This window comes from Leucopleurus acutus (assembly GCF_964270905.1).
Source record: "Leucopleurus acutus genome assembly, chromosome: 16".
Taxonomy (NCBI): Eukaryota; Metazoa; Chordata; class Mammalia; order Artiodactyla; family Delphinidae; genus Leucopleurus; species Leucopleurus acutus.
This window is the reverse complement of record NC_139158.1, coordinates 86,824,378-86,847,847: the sequence shown is the minus strand read 5'-3', so window position 1 is coordinate 86,847,847 and position 23,470 is coordinate 86,824,378. Positions and strand designations below refer to the sequence as shown.

The window sequence follows — 23,470 nt, the reverse complement described above, 5'->3', positions numbered from 1 at the left end:
CAAATGGGTAAGAGGCGGTTACTTACCCTTCACGAGCTTTGTAGAAGTGGAGCCTTCAGATTTACGTGGTTGTAGAGTTGGGCATCACTCACGTTTGGGGAGCGTATTTTTGGTTTTGCTCTAAAGAAAATCACTTCTGGCAGCTTAACGTTTTTCAAGGGTTGGATAGTCTGAAGGGAAAATGAAGTGGTGGTTTTAGAACAGTTTTGTGGAAGCAAATGTTTCCTCTCCTCTGACACTGAAGTGCGGATATGTGTGACTGCTTGGCGTGTATCCAGCATGTTCTTGAGCTACCGGAAATGGTGTGTTTTGAAACCCTTTGGAGGCTAAGAGCTCAGAAGCCCTGTCCAGGGTCACAGTCGGCCTCGTGAGCCGGCCCTGCCGGGTCGGCGTTTGCACTGCTGGCACAGAGGTTCCTGGTAGCGCCCCTGAGGGGCCAGAGGGGCCTGCAGCTGGGGGCCGCAGAGCATCACCCATGGACTGCATTTTTCCAGGTGGTGTGTGGCAGGCATTTTCTCGAAGATGCACAGTGTGAGACTCGAGGAAAGTAACTGACAATGTTTGTTACTGATGACAAAATTCCAGCTTTAAACGGAAGTTAGCATTTTGAAAAGCTTCTATCTGCCACCCTGAGCTTGATGGCTTCCCAGTAATGAAAGACATTTCAGGAGATGGGCGCTAACGTTAACAGATGCGTCTCATGTTGTCTAATGAAATGTGCCAGCGTGTGGACTCTGCATGTGTCCAGCTGGCCACCGTGCACACAGGCAAAAGATGTTTTCAGAGTGCGTTACGACCCAGGAAGGTGTGGAGCATTCATGGACGCGGTTGCAGATTCGTGTCACAACTACTTTTCATGTAAATGCGGCCTGTCGAGGTTTGATGTGGTATCAGGGAACATCCACAATTCTGAAAGCCTTTCTCAGGTTTAATTTTGGAAATACATATCCCACATAAGCAACCGCTCTTTGTGGTCCTCAGTTTTTAAGGGTATAAAGGGACCTCAACAGCAAAAAGTTGGAGAGCTGCCTGGGAGGTGGTGGGCCACTTCCTGCCCTTGGGTGGCCTGGGGGAACCTAAGGTTTCATGTTGGTATTCGCAGGTCTGCTTAGGAAATGGAGCAGTTTTCAGCTGAGAGGACATTTGCACTTAGAAATGTAAAGATATAAAACTATCTCAGTGCATCATGTTCGCCTCCAGGTTTTCTTTTTCCCAGTTTCAGGGATGCCCGCCCACCGTTCTTTTCCTCTGGGGAAACGTTGTTACTAGTATGGTGTGACCACCGTTTGGTGACCTGCTGTTGTGTGTGGACCCACATTTTAAGTTGTGTTAGGAGCATAACACAACTTTTCTTTTGTAACTTTTGCCTTGATCATAGGGGTTTGTTTTTGTTTCGTGACCTGAAATTTTACATTAGAATTTCTGGGAAGAAATTATGAAAGTGATCTTGCAAATGTAAAATCAAAACAAAATGAACCAGGTTATCTACAATGATATGATCTATTCTGAATAAAGTGCTTCATTCCACTTAACAGAAATAACTGGATTTTCCTTTTCTGATTATTCAGAATTCAAATCCAGAGGCATGGGGTTTTTGAGGGGGGGGTTCATATTAACATAAATTTTAAAAACTTTTTAATTCCTGAGAACATCGTAATTTCTTTGCTTTTATAAATGTTCACTGTTGTGAACAGTTTCTCCTGAGAAGTTTCTCGTTTTGAGATGGGTTGACCACATGTGAGAGAGGTGGTGGCCATGGGGGGGCAGGAGTGACCAGAGTGAGATGGTCGCTATCTCTTTAAAAGGAGGTGGGACGGAATGTTTGCTCTGAGGTCACCAAGGAGACCACAGTTACAGGGGAGGCATCTGGTGTGAGGTGAGGAAGAGGTGAGGTGCGGGCAGGGAGTCCTGGGTCTAGAATGCGAAATGTGTTAAAATGTTAACATCGAGGACTTACCTAGAAACAGAGACGCGTTTGTGGAGCAAACTAGGTATCGTGATTGAATGAGGGCACAGGAGGAGAAACGTTCTTTAAATATGTAAATACACGTAGATGAGCTGTACCACGGTGATGTTCAATAATCATAACATTAGTCCTCTGAAATCTCTCTTAGAGTTTTAACTAAAAGGATGACATAGGTATAGTGTTCTAGGGCTTCCCTGGTGGCACAGTGGTTAAGAATCCGCCTGCCAAGGCAGGGGACACGGGTTCGATCCCTGGTCAGGGAACTTAAGATCCCACATGCAGTGGAGCAACTAAGTCCATGTGCAACAACTACTGAGCCTGCGCTCTAGAGCCCACAAGCCACAACTACTGAGCCCACGTGCCACAACTACTGAGCCCGCATGCCACAACTACTGAAGCCATGCGCCTAGAGCCTGTGCTCCACAACAAGAGAAGCCACCGCAATGAGAAGCCCACGCACCACAACCGAAGAGTAGACCCCCGCTCGCTGCAACTAGAGAAAACCCACGCGCAGCAGCAAAGACCAACGCAGCCAAAAATTAAATAGATTTTTTTTTAAAAAAGGATTTCTAGGGCTTCCCTGGTGGCGCAGTAGTTGAGAGTCCGCCTGCCGATGCAGGGGACACGGGTTCGTGCCCCGGTCCGGGAAGATCCCACATGCCGCGGAGCGGCTGGGCCCGTGAGCCATGGCTGCTGAGCCTGTGCGTCCGGAGCCTGTGCTCCACAACGGGAGAGGCCACAGCAGTGAGAGGCCCGCGTACCGCAAAAAAAAAAAAAGAATTTCTAAATAATGACTTTTCATGTGTAATTTTTTTTGTTCATGTTTTGTTCCTTTCTCTCTTGTCTCTGGGTTTTTATTGACCTTGGTCCATCTCAAAAGTAAGATTGTAATTGGAAAGCATCTGGTACCAATGATCAGTTTTCAAACTCTCCTTCCCACTGAGGCCTCTGCCCTCTGCCCACCAGCTTCCTCCCCACCAGTGTGCCAGCCGAGGCCTGTCCAGCTCGCCCCCTGCTTTCAGAATGTAGTCAAAGTATCTTCCCTTCTTTAAAAGTCCTTAAGGGAAGCAGGGGACTTTGTTTTGTGGATTTTGTTTGTCGACTCGCCGAATGTCTTTGTGGGTCACGTAATGTACATTCAAATAAGAGATTGTTTGGAAAGTTGCATGCCTTTTTTTCCCTTAAACATGATTTTAGTTATAGTTGCTTTAAATCTTTAAACTATTTTGTTGTTTTCTTTTAGGAGCTTACTCCGTGATCACAGTCTCGAGATAATCTGCGTTGTAATCTGTGAATAGTGACCGGCAGCAGCAGTGTTGCGGGGCTTGGCGCTTCCCTTGGACCCTGCAGTTGCATCGGCCAGGTTTTGGTTGTTTTTAGGAAGTCGGAAGAAGCGCCCAAGCTTCCATGTGGGGCAGGTAACGTGGCAATAGTGTTAAACGCCAGCAACACAATTTTAAGTTTTGATGTCATGTTTTCTATTTCAAAAGTGGCATTATATGTAAAGAAACTAATGTAACATTAGTATTTGTTCGAAATGGTTTAAGCTTTAGCCCGAGATTTCTTGGAGAGTGTCTAATTGTGTGTTAAGAATCTGATTCAGAGCACTACTTTATCTTTACATGAGTGGTATTTTTAGTGCATTTACAATGACGTTTTATATTCTCTCTGGTGAGAACTGTATTTTGTAGAGGAGAGTCCTTCCTGCAGAAAGCCTTGGGTGACCAGGACAGTGGCGTGGTCCTTGGTGGCACAGGTGCTGATGTCACAGCTACTCCTGCAAGCTTCCGAGTGGCCTGGGAGAGTGTGGGCCTAGGCCCAGGGTGGGGGAGTTACAGACCTGGACACGGAAATGGGAGGTGACAATACTTAGTGGGAACCAAAAAGAGAATTCAATTGTGTGTGATGTTTAATTTTGTGTATTTTCTGTTTGAAGGTTTTCATTCTGTATTAGTCCTTCCCCTGGGATGGAACATGGCATAAAACCTGAGTCATCGTTAGCATTTAAATGTAATTGAAGCCTGCACAGCTTGGGAAAAAATTCTCAAGGTATATACTATCTTTTTCAGGCTTTTTCATTTTAAACAGGAGTGAAGTTTTCACAAACATGACCCTTTAAACAGTCTGTTAGAAAGAGGAGAGAAGAAATATACACCAAAGGTGCTGTGTGGCTCAGTATTTTCTCAGTGTCCCCATCGACTGCTGCTGCAGACCCTGCGCGCAGCGCTGAATGGGCCCATCTTGTGTCAACACAGTCGTGGCTCGGGAATCTGGGCAGGGTTCAGGGTCCGAATCCCCCATCTCCATGTGATCCCTCCAGCAGTGTGGTCAGACGTCTCACACACAGCTTGGGGCTTCCAAGCAGTAGGCCCAGAGCCAGCACAGTGCTCTGTCCACCGAGCTCTGCAGGCAGAGCCAGGTGGGCCCCGCGTCTCTGTGCTGGAGAGCCCGAGGCACCCGCCACCCTGTCCTGTCCTGGCAGCACTGCTGCTCGCTTCCTCTTTCCCTGCTACCACTTGTACAAATCCTCGTCCTCAGCAGTTGACCAGTTCACAGATTTGGTTTGCTAGCTGTGTTTGTCTACTGAACATTAGATACGTAACTGTTACAGTTTTCTTCAAGGACCCCCTTGAATCCTCTCAGCGCACTTTAGGAAACACCTTCGGTTTTTGTAGGTGGAGAATTGTTGCGATTCACTGTGTCTGGGTTTCCTCCGTGTGGGTGTTGCCCCTTCTCGTGCGCTCTCGTGGCTGGTGGGTGCCTGTCCTGGTCCTGGACCGCGGCCCTGGCTGACGCCTGGTGTGGTTTGATTGCATTTCCCTGTTAGGTATGGACGAGAAGGGTGACCCGAGTGGTGAGGATGCGCCCAAGGCCATCAAGCCCACCAGCAAAGAGTTCAGGAAGACGTGGGGGTTCCGGAGGACCACCATCGCCAAGCGCGAGGGCGCTGGGGATGTGGAGATGGATGCCCTGGACCCGCTGCCCCGGCAGCAGCAGAGCCCGTCGCTGCGTCGCAGTGGAAGGCAGCCGAAGCGGACCGAGCGGGTGGAGGAGTTCCTGACCACGGTACGGCGCCGGGGCCGGAGGGGCACCCCTGTGTCCCTAGAGGACTCGGTGGAGCCGGCGTCCTGTCCAGTGACAGATGCGGAGAGCGCCTCTGAGGGGAGCGTGGAGAGCACCTCGGATGGGAAGAGCGGTCCCAGGTCTGGCTCCACGGGTGCTAAGGAACGAACGGCCTCCTCGGCAAAGGCCAGAGGGCGTGGCGACGAGGATGACACCTCCGATAGCGACAGTGACGGGCTGACTTTGAAAGAACTCCAGAATCGCCTGCGGAGAAAGCGCGAGCAGGAGCCCACGGACAGGCCCCCCAAGGGCGTCCAGAGCCGCCTGCGGAAGAAGCATCGGGAGGAGGACCCGGTGGAGACCATGGACGTTGAGGCAGGCGATGCAGTGGAGGGCTCGCTGCCCGTCCCGCAGGAGCCGGAGGCCGACCTGGGGGCTGCGTCCCAGGCGGCGAAAATGGACAGAGAGAGCCAACTGGAAGGGAGGGCGGCCCCAGGGGGGAATGCAGAGGAACCCGGAGACACAGTCCGACACAAGCCCGAATGTGAGGTGTACGACCCCAATGCCCTGTACTGCCTGTGCCGCCAGCCTCATAATAACAGGTGGGTCGTGGGAGGATGGAGTGGCTGCCCAGGCTTCTGGGGGGAGTCCGAGCTGTGGAAAGTGCCAGAGAGCGTTTTCCATTCGTCTTAGTTTAGAGAGTCCCAGGGTGGCCTGAATGAGGGACTTGTTCTCTTGGGAAAGACGAACAAGTCATTGTACAAAAACAAAAACAAAAACGGCGTGGGTGGGCACTGCCAAGAGCCACACCCTCCACCAAGGTGGGCGCTGGCGTGGGACATTGGCTGCCTCGGTCCCACCAGCCACGGACAAGGCGGCCTGGACCAGAGGGGATCTGCTATCCCAGAGAGCTCGCTGGGTGACGCTGCTCCAGACCGGCTGAGACTGGGCTGTGGTGTGGACATTGGGGCAGCTCGGGGTGTGTGGGGGGGTATAGGCGTGGCTGCCCTTCTGTGGACGAGAACTGTGGTGTCAAGGGCAGAGTGCTTCCCTCAAAGAAAAGATGAAGCAAATTTGATTGAATGTTAGTAAAATTGAGCAGGGCACGTGGATGCTCTTTATTCTATTCTCTCCACGTTTCTGTAATATTTTTGTTTTTTTCATAATAGAAGGTTGAAATTTGACTTGTGTTTAAAGTTGAGTTGGTCTCTCACTTTCCATTCCTAATACTAATAATATCCATTCTTTATTTTATCATTCCAGATTTATGATTTGCTGTGACCGATGTGAAGAATGGTTTCATGGCGACTGTGTGGGCATTTCTGAGGCTCGAGGGAGGCTCTTGGAAAGGAACGGGGAGGATTACATCTGCCCAAACTGCACCATCCTGCAAGTGCAGGACGAGCCCAGCTCTGAGACCACAGGCACGCAGGACTCGAGGTCGAGACCTGCGGACGCCGACGGCACAGACTGTACAAGTATAGGAACCGTGGAGCAGAAATCGAGTGAAGACCAAGGAATTAAGGGTAGAATTGAGAAAGCTGCGAACCCAAGTGGCAAGAAAAAACTCAAGATATTCCAGCCCGTAAGTACCTGTCTCCCAAGGTCAGCGGTAGAGGTGGCCGTGGAGCCCGCAGCTGCCATTGGCAGAAACATCAAGACAGGAGCGTTTGTCTTCTGAGATAAGTTAGCTTTTCCCAGGAGTGGCATTGTGCGCAGGGCTGGGCTCTGCGAGCTCCCAGGTCCATGCACCTGCTCCAGGCTGGCAGGCCTATCTATTCTTACTCTGTGTTTGTTAATCATATCTATCTCCTATGCTGTTATTACTGACTTAACATTTTCCGTAAGTGGACTCACTTTTTTAAGTCTTCCCTTCAGTTTTCTCATGAATGGATCCTGAGTTTGAAGTGCATATGTGAACAAACAAAATTATTTTTGAGTCACAGGGGCACGTGTGCACCTATATTACCTGTCACCGCCTTGAGAGAACCAGTGGTCTTGTGCCTGCCTCGCAGCAAGATGCCAAGGCCAGCGGTGGTGACCGCACGGCTCCCCAGGGTGACAGTTCAGCTGCGGCTGGCACGCCCTCTGTTATGGTGGTCTCCCGCTCCCCAGTGCTTGTGCAGCTCTGTATGCTCCTTTCCTAGCTCTGTTCACTCGCTTCTCCTGCCCAAGGGCCATGATTCTTTGTCATGGTTTCCATGCATCTTGAGAGCTGTCTCAGGCTCTCAGGATTGTCCTACTCAGAGCATGTTTTCACCCCAGGCCTTCCTTGAATTGGGGGCCCATGCCGCCCCCACAGCCCGTTCTCTAGCCAGTGTTGGGCATGCAGACGACTTTGCGGTGGCCGTGTCATAGCTCCCCGCCGTCTCCCCCTTGCACTGACGTAGCCTCGAGGGCTGGACCATTTAAATTTTACCTGTCATGGGCGTATGAGGAGGCATCGAGTGAAAGTATGATGATAACTGGTAAGGAAGAAGAATTAATGGAAATGTAAGTCAGTAGGAAACGTCATGTTATTGCTGATGTGTTTGAGACTACACATAAAGTATTTTTCTGAGTAGAACTTGGATTCTGTGGAGAAAAAACAATTAAGTGCATAATTTGAGATACAAGATTTTGCTCAAGTACATTTGAGGGGTATGTTCATGTATCTTATTAGTCTCGACCATCAAAACATGTTCTAGTGATCATGGACAGCTGTGTTCAGCCCTTGTAGTGAACCAGGTTCCTACTGCACGGCAGGCAACCACAGACTTGTTTAGCAGCTTAAACAACACACATTTATTAGCTCAGAAATCCAGGCCTGGCTTAGCTGGGCCCCCTCTGCTCTGGGTCTTACAAGATTGCCCTCCAGATGTCGGTGGGGGCTGAGGTCTCATCAGAGGCTCGGCTGGGGAAAGATCCACTTCCAAAAGCTCTGACTTGATTTAGCATGTAAAATATGTCCCAGGCAATTTTTGTGGCATGGTGACACCAAAAAGTTGTCTGTTGTTTCTGAGACCCACGTTTAATTGGGTGTCCTGGGTGTCGTCTCACAACCTTGCCCGCCGAGCCTAGGCCTGGGCGCCCTCTCAGCAGAGGCAGCAGTGGAATCCTCTCTCTTCTGGAGGCTCAGTTCCTCTTTTAAGGGTTTTCAGTTGATGAAGTTGGACCCTTTGGACTAACTCACAGTCCTCTCACTTGGGATCTTAATTTCGTTGGTAAAATCCCTGCCCATTTGCCCGATAAGGGAACCTACTTGTGGTGTGAAATCCCATTGTGTTCAGAAGTGTGCAGCATGAGTGCCGGGGTCCCCTTCATGCGTGGCATGAAGGGCAGTTAAGAACTTGAGGGCCTTACCCAGGGGAGGTCGATTTGTGTGTTTTGAATAAACAGAGGTACATCTTTATTCATAATTTCTTCATACATGATTAAAAGCAGTAATCTCGGTACCGTGAATAGTTGTGTTACGAAGTGCCACAGCCACCAAAGCGGGCGAGCACTGAAGCCGCGTCTGATCCTGCAGGTCGTAGAGGCGCCTGGTGCCGCCAGGTGCATTGGCCCCGGGTGCTCGAGCGTGGCGCAGCCCGACTCTGTCTACTGCAGCAGCGACTGTATCCTGAAACACGCCGCGGCCACCATGCGCTTCCTGAGCGCAGGGAAAGAGCAGAAACCGAAACCTAAAGAGAAACCCAAGACAAAGCCGGAAAAAATCATTCTTCAGAAATGTAGCGTTCAGGTGAGTTGACGGAGGCCAACCATTTGTGTAGTTGAAACCAAAAGCGTCTGGAGGTTACGGGCTCGGTGGGTTGGTTTGGAGAGTGTAGGGCACACAGGCCCAGACAGGATGCAGGCGCCTTCACACTGCCCTCCGCCTTGCCCACCAGTGTTCTCGTCAGCATTACAAATAGGCACGTGTTCTCATGTTTTCCTTCTCCGCCTCTAGCCGAGGGATTAACTGATAGAAACGTGGGAACCGGCTGCTGCACGGAATAGCTCTCCACCCACACACCAGCCCCGCCGGGAGGAGAGCGGTCCCTGGTGGAGTCTGTGTGGGGAGTTGACGCGCAGGCAGCGGGGTGGCAAGTGGGTTCTGGGGGTGCCGCACTGAGTTCCTGGTGGGGTACAGGGATGTCGTTTGGACGCCTGTCCTTTCTCCACGTGCTGTTGTGTCTGCAGCCCCTGCCTGTCAGTGTTATTTGGGCGCGTTCTCACACAGGGCCCCGGCCAACCGTGCTCTCCGCCTTGCTTCACTGCCTCACTCCATGGCCCCTCGGTTATCCTGGTGGCCTAGCACCTCATCAGGATGCTAGGATGACGGGTTATTCTGTCAGGGACCTTCTCATCGCTCGGATGTTGATGCGGGCCTGCTGGATGTGGGGGAGTAGCCAGCCCGCTGCTGAGCAGATGCAGTGTATTGGGCTTAGGATGGCCCAGGAGCTGATTGAGTCGTGACCCTCACTGCAGAGTGAAATGAGCAAAGGTTAATTTCTGACCTCATTAATGATTGGGGCTTTACTGATTATCCAGGCAGGCATTAAAATCTCTTCTGTGCACAAGAGACTGGCTCCAGACAAGAAGGAGAACGCAGCGAAGAAGGTGGCGCTGGTCCCTCCAAGGAGTGAGGTCCTCGCTAAGGAGCCGCCCTGTGAGAGCAGCACGCCGTCCTGGGCCAGCGACCACAATTACAATGCAGTAAAGCCAGAAAAGACTGCTGCCCCCTGGCCGCCACTGTTGTATAAATGTATGTATCACCCGGGGGGAGCTCTGGACCCTTCCCGGTCTTTCTGGACGGCCGTGCACTCGGGCCTGTCCAGAGCTAGGAGTTCTAGCCGTGTTTTCTGCTGCACCTGCAGAGATCAAAGCCCTTGCCCAAGTCCAGGAGGCCTCCTGAGCCCCGCGTGCCCATCCTTAGTCTGTCGGGACTTCTTGTCAGTGTTTCCAAAAAGCTGTACGAGACCCGTTGCTGAATGTCTCACCTCTGACGATTGATGTCTTTAATCGCTTTTCTTTACTATCAGTCTCTGGTAAGTATGTGTAGTATCTTCAGCAGAATGTGACAAGGGGGCGCGCTGCCTGGCACTCAAGGTCCGCCGTCATCCAGACGTTCACCACAGCGCCGTCACCGCCGTGGGCTCTCCACGCGGGGGTCTTTCCACACAGTCTGCTCCCAGCACACGTGACCCTCACTTCCTTGTATATTGTGGGAACCTATTACTATTAGCACAGTAGTGTTGTAGCTGATTTTCAACTGAAGCATGAGTTTCAGGAGTTATATTATTTTTGACGGAACCGGAATTTTTTTTATGTCCACTTCACATACTACACACAACATAAACACACATGCCAGTCTTGAAGGCCGTTTACCCTGCTTCCTGTGCTTGAAGGTAAGTGAGCACAGTGTCTCCACTCTGAGCAGCACCCAGACCAGGAGTCTTGGCGTGCACTGCTGGGTCATCCCACCCCAGGCTTCAAGTTCAGACAGACCTTTGCAATCCCAGATGAGATCATGCAGCTTGAATCTTTTCTCTTTCTTCTTTTTTTCAGCTCATTCTCCAAAATTAAATTTTAGAAATTTAAATTGCTCTGGGGCACATCTTATTCTTATTCTATGGTTAAGGTCATTTTGTGTTCAGTTTTTATTTATGCTATCTTTTATTTATACTCTTGCAACTTTTTTTAAAAGCACAAGAGGTTAAATGGCCCCAAATTCCAGGATTATAGCCACGAGCTGCTTCCTCCTCTCAGCCGGCTGTTTAGGCCAGTGGCCTGAGGGAAGACCTCATGGATGTAGTGTGGCTAGAAAACTGCATAACTAGATGCGTTTTGAGAATGTAAATGACCCAAGACCTGAGAAATGGAGTTGCAAGTGAACTGCAAAGCAATACTGTGTGTGTATATATATGCATATTTATCTATTTTATTTTATTTATTTTTGGATTTTTGGAGTGAGTGGTTAAATATAGAGTTAACCAGTTGCTGTATTAAAATGAGTCTCAATACACCTCAGGTTGTTTGAACCAAGAACTTCATGCTAACAACGTGTCGCAAATACCCATCAAGTTCTAGCACCTCTACACAGTAGCGCCTCTACAGGGGGTACGAATGGACCTAAATATAAGCATCGCCCAGCTGGGAAGGGGTGGGGAGCAGTCACGTTGGAATCCTGTGCTAAATGTTCTCAGTTGGTTATAGGCACGTGACAGAATAAAAGGAAAACCAAGGTGTAGCCACAAAACCCTGGGTGATTGGTTTCAATTCAGTTAATTTCCATCTCTGTTGACCAGAATTGGGAGACTGCCCCCGGGCTCCGAGTGTGGAGTCAGATGTAGGGCGCACAGTGAGAAAGGAAAGTTGGCGGGGTTTGGGGGAGGGGTGGGTGCTTACTTATCCCCAGTTCTGACTTCCCGGTTTTTGAGGGAAGACTGGGGTGGAAGGGCGGGGAGACTTGCCCCCAGGAGGTGGTGGCTCTGCTCACAGGCGGGGTTTCTCTTCCCTCTGCCCCACCCTCCCTCTCTGCACATCAGCTCCTCACTGATCACCTTCCCAGCACATTTACGTCTCAGAACTACATGGATGGATAGCCACAGCTTCTAGCCTGCATAAGGGACATGGTTTTGAGCTAGTTGCTTCTGATCATTTTTTGTTATCCCAGAAATGTCATCTTCCCAAAAGATGATTGGGAGGAGTGTAAAAGGTCGCTGGTAAACACCCGACTTCAGCCTCGGTGAGTAGCAGCTGTGCCTCTGCCTCTTCCCCAAACCATTACTTGACAGTGGCAGTGGCTGTGGACCTTCCCCGGGTCCCCACACACAGGCACAATGGGAGGGGGCCCCTCGCACACACTCAGCAGAACCCTGCATCCCCGCCAGGGCCCCCACCTGCCTCCCTGGCTGCAGAGCGTGATATGTTTCTGGGTGCAGGTGATGCCAGGACAGCTCTTAGGAAGGGGGCGTTTTCCACGTTGACCTGGATTCAGGTCAAATCTTGGGTAGATCCTTGGGCAGCCAATGTGCTGCCCCTGGAGGTGCTCTGCCCCCCACCCCCTTCTCCCAGGCCATTGGCACTGGCCTTGGGTTGTGGGTTCAGGGCAGCCCTTCATGAGCGTCATGGGCAAGACCTTGCTACACAGAGGCTCTGACCTGCTCTCATGGGACAGTCAGTAGATCTTCAGGTCCTCAGGGTGGTGGGATTAACACGTACTTGTTCTCTGATGAGTTTTTTTTTTTAATTTTTCAGAGTTTCTGAGAACAAAACCAGTGTAACTCATGGAAACGATTGCCATTTTCTTTCCCCCCAGGTCACTGTGTTTCTTACTCCTCCTCATGGTTCCTCTTCATTTCCTCTCCGTCGCCTCTCATTACTGTCCAGGCACAGGCACGAAGAGGGCTGAAAACGTTCTTCGAAAGTGTCCCTGGTTTGTTAGGGTTTGGAAGTGGAATTGTGATAGGCATAGGCACATTTCCCCATGTTTGGGGCTCCCTAAATGGCCCTGAGATGACTTAAAACTCTGGGGACCTGAACAAATTTTGACTGGAAAATCAGATTTCTGCAGTTTCATGTAGCTTTGAGAATTGAAATGGGGACCCCTTGCAGAACCTGTGCACCCAGGTCCAGTGATGTGTTAGCATCCTGCCCCGATGCGAGCGTTGCCCCGTGGTCCGCGTGTGCCACATGTCCGGTCCCCGTGCTATGGCGAAGTGGATCTGGGGACGCGGGTTTCACAGGGATTGGTGTGGGTTCCGGGAGCACGCTTCACAGGTAGTAGGAGAAGACAAGTCCCCACGGTGAGATAGATGGGCGGGGGGGGGGGGATGGGGGTGCCTGGGACCCAGGGGTGTTTGGTAGAAATGGAACGGTGGGAGAGGCATGTTTTATCAGCTGCACGAGCTGTTTTTATCTGTGTCTTCCAGATCTTCAGTGGCAAAAAAATGTGGGTGGGGACAAAGCAGCCTTGTACATCTCACCAATCTCCTCCCCCATTTGGAGAGAGAACCAAAACTTGTCCTGATAAGGATTTACCTTGACAGCTGTTTTTAAAGTTATCCAAATAGCTGGAATTTTCTTGGTCATTGACATTCTCTCGTATTTTTAAGTGTTTTACTTTTTACAGTTTTTTGTTTTTTTTTAATAGCCAACTTCAGAAAATCAGTGCAGGGGAGGTTTCGCATGTACATGTACTTTTTCTGACAGAGACCCTCAGATGTATCCTGGCTGCCCCCCTTAGTTCTTGTGCTTTAGCGGGGGTGGGGGTGGGTAGAAGTTTCTAGCAGGAGTGGTCCTGCTCAACTCACCTGCCCTTTGGCCTTCATGTGGCCTCTGGGGCTCTGCATCTCCTGTGGCACTGTTCACAGACTGTCCCGCGGCAGAGTCCCTTTGGTGGCATCGAGTCCCGAGGGTTCTTTTGAAGATGCAGCTGTAAACCCTCCCACACGGTGTAGGAGTCTCAGGCATATTTGAAGCTGTGAAGTAATGTTTTTGATTTTTTGCGTGTTGCACGTCACCGTGCACGTAGTCATAGTCTTACCTTCTGAAAGTTAAAGAAGTAAACCTGGAAGATCGATAAGAAGGGTTTCCACTTTGATTTCTGTCAACGAAGGTTGGGGCGTTGCCATGCACCTGGAGGCGTCAGCGAGACGAGCACAAAGGTAACGGCCGCTTAACCCGCCGGGGTCAGCAGGTGCCGCGGGCTATGTGCCCCAGAGTCTTACCACGCCCCCGGCCCCATCATGTTGCTTGAAGTAGCAGGTGATGCAGGCACAGATAACGGTTAAAGTTGAACCTTGTCAAAGTGGTGAAAGTGCCTGTTGGCGGGTTTTGGAAGTGAGGGAAAGCAGCAGCTCTACTTCCAGCTGAGTCTCAGGTCTGGCGGCCAGTCCCCACCAGTCCAGTTGGCGTAGACAGGAGAGTGGAACGCCTGCCTCACACACAGCCTCGGCCCCGTTCCCTTCTCGTGGTTCATGCTGAGGGATGATGTGACCATTTTTTTTCATATATTACCAGTCCAACATGAATTGGGTTTTGGTTTTCAAAATCTGTGAAACTCTGAAAACAAGGAAGGGTCCATTTGCCTCCGGAGGTGTACTTGGTTTTTTTGCAAGCTTGTTATGGCCAGTTCTCTGCACCTCTCTTGAGGTGTAAGTCGCTCAGATACTGCACATCAGTAAGAAAAAAGTCAATCTGGACAAGCTTTGTGTAGCCCCAGATCATGGCAGTTTGGCTGTGGACCCACATACAGACCCCTAGCGATGGAGAGCAGCTGGCGCGAGGGCCCCAGAGATGGAGATCAGGCCTCCCAAGTCTTCAGTGGGGATTCTCTCTGTTTCTGTGTAAGCACAACTTTAATTCTCCAGGAATAATTCACTGCAGAATATTTAAGCAAAGGCACAAAAGCAAAATGTTCTCTCTTGCTACTTGAATTTTCACACTAGGAAACGTCTTGACAGCCAAGAAACAAAGTTGAAATGAGAAACGTCTTCGTACACGTGTCAGGCTGAGCTGAAAATAGAGCTGATGTCACAGTGAGCAGAGCCCACTCCCCCCAGCCCCTGCTGCTCCACTGTGTCCTCTGAGCCCTGGCTGGTCCCGTTACGTTACCCGGTTACCCGGGCCTTGTGGCGGTAGCTGCCTTGCCTCGGCCTCACCACTGAGCCTGGGTGGATCTGGGGCCCTGTGGGAATGGGGGGGGGGAGGGGACGTTCCGACCTGCACCACGTGGGCTTGCTTGGCGCCTGGTCACATAAGAAGCTCTTTGATTTCTTTGGCGTTTACAGCCAATCATTCTGAGTAGTGTCTCTCCCCCCCCCACACGTGTCAGTGTGACTGAAAGCCTCATATCTGGGGATTTTTAGGGTAAATTGGCACCTCTTTGGGGCAGGACAAAAGGTATAAAGCAGTGACCATCCCTCAGGGTTTTTCACTGGTCCCTGTGAGGGGCCACCCCGACAACGGCTGTCACTGGGCGGGGGCCGCGCGATGCTGTGCGACTCGGGCTCCTGCCCGGCGCTGGTTCCTCGTCCTGCTGCACAGCACTGGCTGCTCGGAGTAACACAGCTTCCACTCCCGTTTCCTCCTGTCCCCACCAAGGCCCACCAGTGCCACCCAGTGGCCAGCGATGCCACAGCACCACGGCCCACACCTTGCCGTGTGGCAAGGCCCCCAGTTTCGTGCTTATTGGGAAGTTAGCCAATTAGATTGTTGCTGGTCCCTGAGCGCACCGGCCTGCCTGGTTCCTACCGGGCTTCACCACAAACAACTCGTTTCCAGTATAAACCAATGGCCAGACCCAGCAGAAACGACGTCATCTGGGGCGGTGGCCTGGCCACCGGCCAGCATTTCCTCCTGTATCTGCTCCCCAAGACAGCACCTGCCCTGGAGCTTGGGCCACTCTTTTCCCCATAGGCAGACCCCGGGATGGCCCAGACTGGGTGTACACTCCCAGGAGGCCGTCTCTGTCCGGCACATGGGCAGGTGGTCACGCTGCCTCGAGCTGGCAGCACTGGGGGCCTGCCACTGCTGGAGCCACTCTACCATGGGGGTGTGCTGCTTTCCTGTTCTAGAACTGGTGCTTCGTGGTTGGTTGGTTACGCCTTGCTCTTCTGTGAATGTATACACATAATACAGTTAAAAGGGAATTTGGATGAATTTGCAAATCTGATTTTAGCTCTACTCAGAAGTAATGCTTCTGTCACTGTCAGACACTTTGGCACTACACCGTGTCACTGCCATTCCAGCAGCAGCTAACCCACATCCAGCTGACCGTGGGACCAGATGCAACTGTTTTCTGTTTTGAGCATTTTCCCTCAAAGTAGGAGAGGGATAGAGCTGACTTGCTGTTGGGGTCCACCAGTTCCCACATCTTACCAACTTTTTATTTATGTAATTACACTTACATACGCTCTGAGATGCAGGTGAGGGATGATGAAAGTTGACTTTTAAAAGCCAGAAGCAGCTAATTTTATAGAAGAGCAGCATAATGGTTAAGGAAAGCCATCCCCTGCTTTTTAAATAGATTACGTTCATTTACTGTTACCACTCTTGGATAGCAGGTCACTTTAATCACCTGTACTGTGAATGTCCTAAAAATAAGCTCCTGGCTTCTGTTTTCCCTGAATGAGAGAAAACACCGGTTAGACCAGTGGAAGCGTTGATCTTAGGGAGTGAATGTTTTCGAAGTCAACAGGAATTGTCACTTGAAACAATGTAAATGTCACATGATAAGAGTTGTTTGAGGCCCCATCATGGGTGCCTCACTGAGGATTCTGGAAGCACCTTAGGCCAGCTTTTTACAGTTGTTTAAAAGTGTGCTACTAAAATCTCAGCAAAGTTTGTAAAAAGTCAGTGACTGAGCTGGTCTTAGGACTCGATTTTAATCCTGACGGGTTTGTTCCTTCATCCCCTGCTGGCAGTCACAGCTGGCACCGCGTCCTGCTCCACTCCACTCTTGTTCCTTCCCCCAAGAAGAGGGGCCTCTGTCCATTTCATTTAACCTAAGCTCTAGCAGTCGTTCCCCCCCACCCCCCACCCAGATTAAGTGCTGTGGCCCCTGTTAGCCAAGGCTGAGCTGGTAAAGATATGTTTCCGTGTACTGAGGTATGGTAGCGCCTTAGGAATATGGATTTGAGCTGATGAAATAATATACATAGAATCATAGTACTTAGTCTTAGTTCCTATGACGTCCGCAGTTCCTACTTTGTTAGCTGTGACTTGCTGACGGGACATGGGTGACAGCCAGCAGGGTGGTCTTGGGAAAGGGCTGCTCAGCAGGGAGTGGGTGGTCTTGGGAAAGCCTGGACAGCATAGCCCGGGGGTGCCGGCACTTGTGGGGCCAGTGATTGGGACACCGTGGACAAGGGGACATGAGGTCGGGGGGTGCTCTGTGAGATGAAAATAGATTTGCAGTCAGGGTTGTTGCTTGATGACATTGAGGTACTTCTAACACGGTTCTAAGTTTTGGATGTGTGTAGCGCTGTTGCAAACTGTAAAATTAGGTAATTTCGCCTGTACTATGAAATGGAAAAATCTTGCGGTCCCTGGGCTTTTAACACCTGTGGCTGAACTGGCCTGACCAGTGCTGGAGGAAGGCAGTCCTGAGGGCAGCACTCCGGCCCTTTGCCAGGATGGTCACGCAGGGTGTAGGCTGTGAACGCCTTGGGGGCTCTTGTGGGGTCAGGCCTTATTTGCAGACAGGCTCTCGCCTCTCTCCCCAGACTTCAGATTTCTCCCTGCTTCACTAGGACAGTTGCAGGAAGCCCCGGCAGCTGACTGGAATTGGTGGGTCTTCAACCCCTGCGTAAAACTGGAAGGCTGCTAGAGCATCTCGAAGTCTCCCGTTTAGAATCTAGGGGCTCACTGCGCTGTGGGTAGTTGAGAAGAGCCTACGCCTGGGGAGGCGGCTTCTCCGTCGGTCCTGTGTGACGTGGCCCTAGGTGGTGTCCCTGTGCTCTCCTGGCTTGCTCCCTGGACCTGCCTGCCCCCGCCCCCACCCCATTCTGCCCTGGGTCCCAGACGTTCTGGGCGGTGGGCCTGAGCGGGGCCATCTGGAAACACGCCCCTGCTCTCAGTCACGGCTCCCCACGTACCTCTGCTGGGCCGCACGCCCCTAAGACTGAGGAACTGGTCTTAGGATGAATCTCCTTGCTTGCCTCTGACTGTAATTCTGATGGTCTGATACGGGATTAAGTGTAATCAGTCCATGCGAAGTACTGGCATAAAGATTCTCATTTTAGCTTTTGGCTGTAATCCTTGTTTGCATTGAAAGTGCTAACCTACTGTCTTACCCAATAGCGAGCTGCAGCTAGAGGGGTGTGAATGACAGCAGGTGGCGTTCCTGCCACCCAGCTCCTAGTGTAAAAATAACTGGTCTCCCCCCATGTTGCAGTTTTCTGCCAACATTCTATATTTTATTAACATCACCACGTCCAGTTGACTTTTGTCCAAGAGGACGGTGAACACCTGTGAGCCGCTAACCCCAGGGTGGACTCTCGCTAGTCCTTCCAGTGCCCCATGGGCCCCCGAGGTGGGGCTTGGATATGCATTCGAAGAGAATGTGTCTGATCCACCCTGGAAAGATTTTCTAAGCTCCTGTTCACCAAAAACTGCACTGGGACTCTCCATGAGAGTGGTCTTTGAAATCTATACCTTCTCTTGATACAGCAAAATTTGCCCTTCGAGTTCCAAGCTAAGCTAACGGTTTAAATCAAGCCTTTGATAGCTTACTGGTTCATCGGTTGAAGTCAAAGTTTTAATAATAAAGCATTTATCTCTGAAACAAAGTATACTCGCTGTCATAAATGTTGCTGGTAGCCCTTTTACACTCCTTTTCTGAATTTAACAGTTACTTTAAATCTGTCTCAGTGATGCTGGGTTATTAGCTTTGCTGGTTTCGGGTGCACGTGCTGTGTGGGGTCCCCTGCACCCCTACCTCACTAAGCGGGCCCCTCTCCTTTGCAGCCGTGAAGGAGGACAGACGCGCAGAGGCAAAGGTGGCGGTGGCGGCGGTGCCGAAGAAGGCGGCTCCTCCAGGCTCCTCGGGAGGCAGCAAGCAACCCTCGCCCAGAAATCTCCTTCCAAAGAAGTCCCCTCCTTTTGCAAACGCGGCAGCAGCCAAACTGGCCATCAAAAAGACGCCACCGGGTTTCAAGGGCACCATCCCCAAGAGGCCATGGCTCTCGGCTGCCCCCTCCCCCTCGGGCAGCGCTCCCTCGGCCAAGCAGGCAGGGCTGGCACCTGTTGCTGCCACGTCTGCTTCCAGAAAGTTTCCCAGCTCTGCTGCTTCGGTGGGCGCCATCAGGAAGCCTGGGACCACCTCGGTTCCCCTGGCCTCTCCAGCCCCGGGACGCCTGGGCCCCGCGAGCCCCGCCTCGTCACAGCCAAATTCTCAAATTCGGCAAAACATAAGACGCTCCTTGAAGGAGATCTTGTGGAAAAGGTGGGCTGTTCCACTTTGTTTCTTAAATGTTAAAGTGGAAAGTTTTCCACGTAAAGGGTGGTGGTTTCGCGATGGCTCCGCTGTTTAAGAAAAATGTCACATGTGGGACTTCCCTGGTGGTCCAGTGGTTAAGACTCCGCGCTTCCACTGCAGGGGGCACTGGGGTTCTATCCCTGGTTGGGGAGCTGAGATCCCACATGGCATGTAAATGCAGCAGTTACCGTGGGGTTTTTTTCATTCCATCTAGAGTCACTGACAGCGATGACTTAATCATGACCGAAAATGAAGTAGGAAAAATTGCACTGCACATCGAGAAGGAGATGTTTAACTTGTTCCGAGTCACAGACAATCGGTACAAGAGCAAGTACCGCAGCCTCATGTTCAACCTCAAGGACCCCAAAAACCAGGTGCGTGTCCGACCGTCAGGAGAGGGGGCAGTCCTGGCCACGTGCTGCCCAGGCCTGGGTTAGGGCAGTGGGTCCCCCTGCAGCTGTGGGTGAGTGGCATGCTGTTCCCGTGGGGCCAGGCGCTCGCCCGCTGAGGTTCTTGCCACCCGCACGCCTGTGTGCCTGCCGGGGCCCACGCTGTCTGGATCGGCCTCTTGACCTCTTACCTGTGTTTAGAAGCAGGGCACATACTCTGACTTTCCATTTCGCCTTGTTAACCCCCTGGCAGAAGGGATTTCTTCTACCTTTGTCCCTAACACTGTACCTTCTTCAGTCGATTGTGTTTTCTGTGAAGTGGTCTTTGTAGCAGGGTCAGTGCGGCGGGATACTCGAGATCAGCTGCCCGACCTCAGGGCCCTTGTTCTCCGAGCATCGATGGGATGCTCCGGGCCCTCGTCCTGCTGCGGGGCAGGGGCTTGCCTTGCTGCCCATCTCCACATCCTCTCTAGTATCTTAGAGGGGTTTTTTTGTTTTTTGTTGTTTTTTTGTTTTTGCGGTACACGGGCGTCTCACTGTTGTGGCCTCTCCCGTTGTGGAGCACAGGCTCCGGACGTGCAGGCTCAGCAGCCATGGCTCACGGGCCCAGCCGCTCTGCAGCATGTGGGATCTTCCCGGACCGGGGCACGAACCAGTGTCCCCTGCATCGGCAGGCGGACTCTCAACCACTGCGCCACCAGGGAAGCCCTCTTAGAGGGAAGCCCTCTTAGAGGGAACGAGTGAACGAGAGATGTTTGTTTACAGGGGCTCTTCCATCGTGTTCTGCGTGAAGAAATCTCTTTGGCAAAACTTGTGAGAATGAAGCCAGAAGAACTTGTCTCCAAAGAGCTTTCCATGTGGAAAGAGAGATCGTCAAAGCCTGTGAGTGCCGACGGGAGAGGAGGCTGCGGGTGCCAGAAGCCTGACACCAGCGCCCCCCCCCCAACCCAGAGTGAATTAATAGCCCGTTGGCATGAGAGAGTCCCTTTGGGAAAGAAGGGCTAAGTTTTCACGTTTGTCTGTCTTTTTCATCTTAGGTGATGGAGTCCAGAACTAAATTGCATAATGAGACTAAGAAGCCAACTGTTAAACAGGAAGCTATTCCCGATATGGAAGATTCTCCGCCAGTATCAGATTCTGATGTAAGCGTTTAGGATTTCCAGTGCTCACGAGAATTGACTAAGATGATCCCGTTCCAGACGTTGTTAGGTGCCGGAATTACTGGGCAAGATGCTGAGCTGACACAAGCGTGTGTGGTGGTGTTGCTTCTCAAGTGCTTGCATTCAGTGGTCCTTTTGCTCTTTTTTCAGTGGTTCTTAATCACGTGAGATGTTTCTTCCATGGGTGCTGCTGATTTGGAGAGGGGGTGGCAGAGAAATGACCTCTGCTTCTTGTGCTTTAGGAACAGCAAGAATCGGTGCGGGCGGCCCCCGAGAGGAGTGCAGCCCCGCTGCTGGACCTTGTCGGCAGCATGCTGCAGGACACGACCGGGCAGCACCGGGCGCACCTCTTTGACCTGAATTGTAAGATCTGCACAGGTGAGCAGATCTTGGGGGAGACTGTGGAGACCCTTCTCGGGACAGCTGCATTCAAACCAGGTTACACAGTGGAAAGGGTAGAATCGTTTCTCTAAGCTTAGGAAGTGAGCCCCTGCCTTTATAGTAGTGTTGTTTTAAAGCAGTGATCGTCTGTCTACCCACGGGCAGGCTTTGCTCTCGAACGTGTGGGATTTCTCACGAGGGCCTTCCTTCCGTTCTCCAGGTCAGGTTCCGTCGTCGGAAGATGAGCCAGCTCCGCAAAAGCAAAAGTGGCCAACTTCTGCCAGGAGGGAGGACTCAAAGTCCAAGCATGACAGCGCTGCCTCTGAGCCCGCTCCCAGCTCAGCCGATCATGCGGCACCAGGAACTCTGCCTGAAAACGCCTCGGAGCCAGACCTGGAAAGCGCTGCTTGCACCCATTTGGAGGGAGGGTCCCTCCCGGTGCCTCCAGAGGACGGCCACCCCGAGCCCTCCGCCCTGGAAGGCGCCCCCTGCCCGGCCCCTGGGGGCGGCGGAGTGCTCACCACAGTCACGGTGTCTGGCCGCGACCCCAGGACTGCACAAGGCGGGCCGAGCACGGGCACGGCTCCCTCGGCAGCCCGCCCAGACAGCGCCCACCCAGCGGAGCCCCGACAGGACGTCCCGAAGCCTGTGCCGACCTCCGTGACGGTGCCCAAGTCCATCCTGGCCAAGCCGTCCGCATCGCCCGAGCCCAGATACCTCCTGTCGGTCCCACCGTCGCCAAGCATCAGGTGCGGCCCCCGTGTGTGGTCTGAGCAGCTGAGCTGTGGCCTTTCTTTCAGATGAACAGGAGCAGTAATGAGTGATTCAGTCTTTCGGCTCTGAAATCCACCCAGAAATACAACTCTCCTCAATTTTCTATTTTAAAAAGGTGTTTTTTTAAGGCTTCAGTTTTAGGATGACTAATTATCACCTTAGAAATATAGTTCCTGAAAACTGGAATTTAAATTTACAGCCATCCAGTTTATTGCCTATATAGTTTATATTTCTTTGACCAGAATGTGTTTATGTCATTATGATTAAAGTAATTAATTTGAAAAAGTAAGCTATCAAAACTTGCAGGCATTCACTTTGCTTTTGTAAACACGTTAAATAAATAAATAAATATTGGGGATTCTTTGGGCAGAGAGAAAGATTCATGCATCTTCTGTGGTTTTGTTTTGCAGCATCTCAGAGTCCCGCTCCCCTCCAGAAGGCGATACCACCCTCTTTTTGTCTCGACTCGGCACCATTTGGAAAGGATTTATTAACATGCAGAGTGTAGCGAAGTTTGTCACTAAGGCGTATCCTGTCTCTGGATGTTTTGATTATCTCAGTGAGGTTAGAGCCAGGAGGGAGAGAAGTGTGTGTGTGCGTGTGTGTGTGCGTGCACGCGTTTTCCACGGGCACTCTGGTCCCGCGCTGGAGTCAGGCGTGTGACCACCTTCCTGCTGAGTGTCTGGACACGCAGCATCTCTGAAGGCAGAATAGGGGTTGCCTGGCTGAGTCAGCAGGTTACGTGGTTTGGACAGTGGCGAAAATTCAAATGAGAAATCAGACCCTCCATCTTTTCTGAAAAAGCTGAAGCTTGTCTTCCTTCTCCCTCTGTTCACTAGAGCTCGTGCAAAACCAACCTGGGTGTGCATGTGCCCACTGCAGGTGTGGCCAGACACGCATGAACTGCCTTGGTGTGGAGGGGCACACGTGACAGGTCTTTCATTTTTCAAAATTAGCAAAACATCACTAGCATTTCAGACTTAACAAAGAGTGCTCAGTCACTTCTGAGACATACCTGGATCTTTATGTGTATGTTCCTAAAAGACAACAGTAAAACATACTGCTGACTGTCACCCTATTGAGCAGAAGCTTCTCCTCCTGCCACCCTTGGGTGTGGTCACTCATAATCCCGGATGTTAGTCAGCTAAGCAACATTTGACACAGTTATTGCTGCTTTGTTTGGGATAGTTGCAGTTTTCTTAGTTGTGAATCTCGGGTAGTTTGGGGTCTCTCTCTGACCGCCACGGTTCCACTGGCCATTTAATCAGAGTTCATTTCACTTAGGACCTGCCCGACACGATTCACATTGGCGGAAGGATTGCCCCAAAGACGGTCTGGGATTACGTCGGCAAGCTCAGATCTTCAGTGTCTAAGGTACCTGCCCACAGTCTGACCTCTGCACCCGAGGAGGAAGGGGTTTGTTTACACACGGCTCTTTCTTTGACTCTCGTCTTGCACGTTAATACTTGAAATGTCTCTAGTTCGTGAGATACTTGCAGGTGAACGTTTAAGTTCATAGCTGGCTAACCTGTGAAGGGGTGTCTGAGTAGCATGACGGTGGAAGCTTTGTGAAAGCGCATGTGCAGTTCAGAGCTAGGAATACAGATGCTCTGTCCCTTCTTGTCTGAGCTGATGGAGTAGAGGTGGGGGGAGGCGGCTGGGCTGGAGTCTGAACCCCTGAAATGCGGACGCAGCTGTGTGTCTGCGTGTGCAGTGCTCTTTGGGGGAGGGGCTCTTGTTTTCACTGGGGTCACAGAAGGGTTACAACCCTGGTCTAGTTCAGCCCTCCCGT

General features: G+C 51.5%; 1 protein-coding gene across 3 annotated transcripts in view; it reads left to right on the top strand.

The window, feature by feature from the left end:
- The window catches only part of DIDO1 (death inducer-obliterator 1), a 50,393-nt gene that overhangs the window by 16,019 nt on the left and 10,904 nt on the right, over positions 1-23,470 (top strand). For all 3 annotated transcript variants that reach the window (XM_082858144.1, XM_082858143.1, XM_082858142.1), the window contains exons 2-15: positions 3,210-3,384; positions 3,903-4,015; positions 4,794-5,631; positions 6,293-6,614; positions 8,538-8,750; positions 9,542-9,755; positions 18,464-18,941; positions 19,189-19,348; positions 20,129-20,245; positions 20,401-20,505; positions 20,766-20,901; positions 21,125-21,653; positions 22,089-22,242; positions 22,963-23,052. In XM_082858144.1, coding sequence (XP_082714270.1) covers positions 4,796-5,631; positions 6,293-6,614; positions 8,538-8,750; positions 9,542-9,755; positions 18,464-18,941; positions 19,189-19,348; positions 20,129-20,245; positions 20,401-20,505; positions 20,766-20,901; positions 21,125-21,653; positions 22,089-22,242; positions 22,963-23,052 — 3,354 coding nt within the window. In that variant the 5' untranslated portion in view covers positions 3,210-3,384; positions 3,903-4,015; positions 4,794-4,795. The remainder of the gene's footprint in view (positions 1-3,209; positions 3,385-3,902; positions 4,016-4,793; positions 5,632-6,292; positions 6,615-8,537; positions 8,751-9,541; positions 9,756-18,463; positions 18,942-19,188; positions 19,349-20,128; positions 20,246-20,400; positions 20,506-20,765; positions 20,902-21,124; positions 21,654-22,088; positions 22,243-22,962; positions 23,053-23,470) is intronic.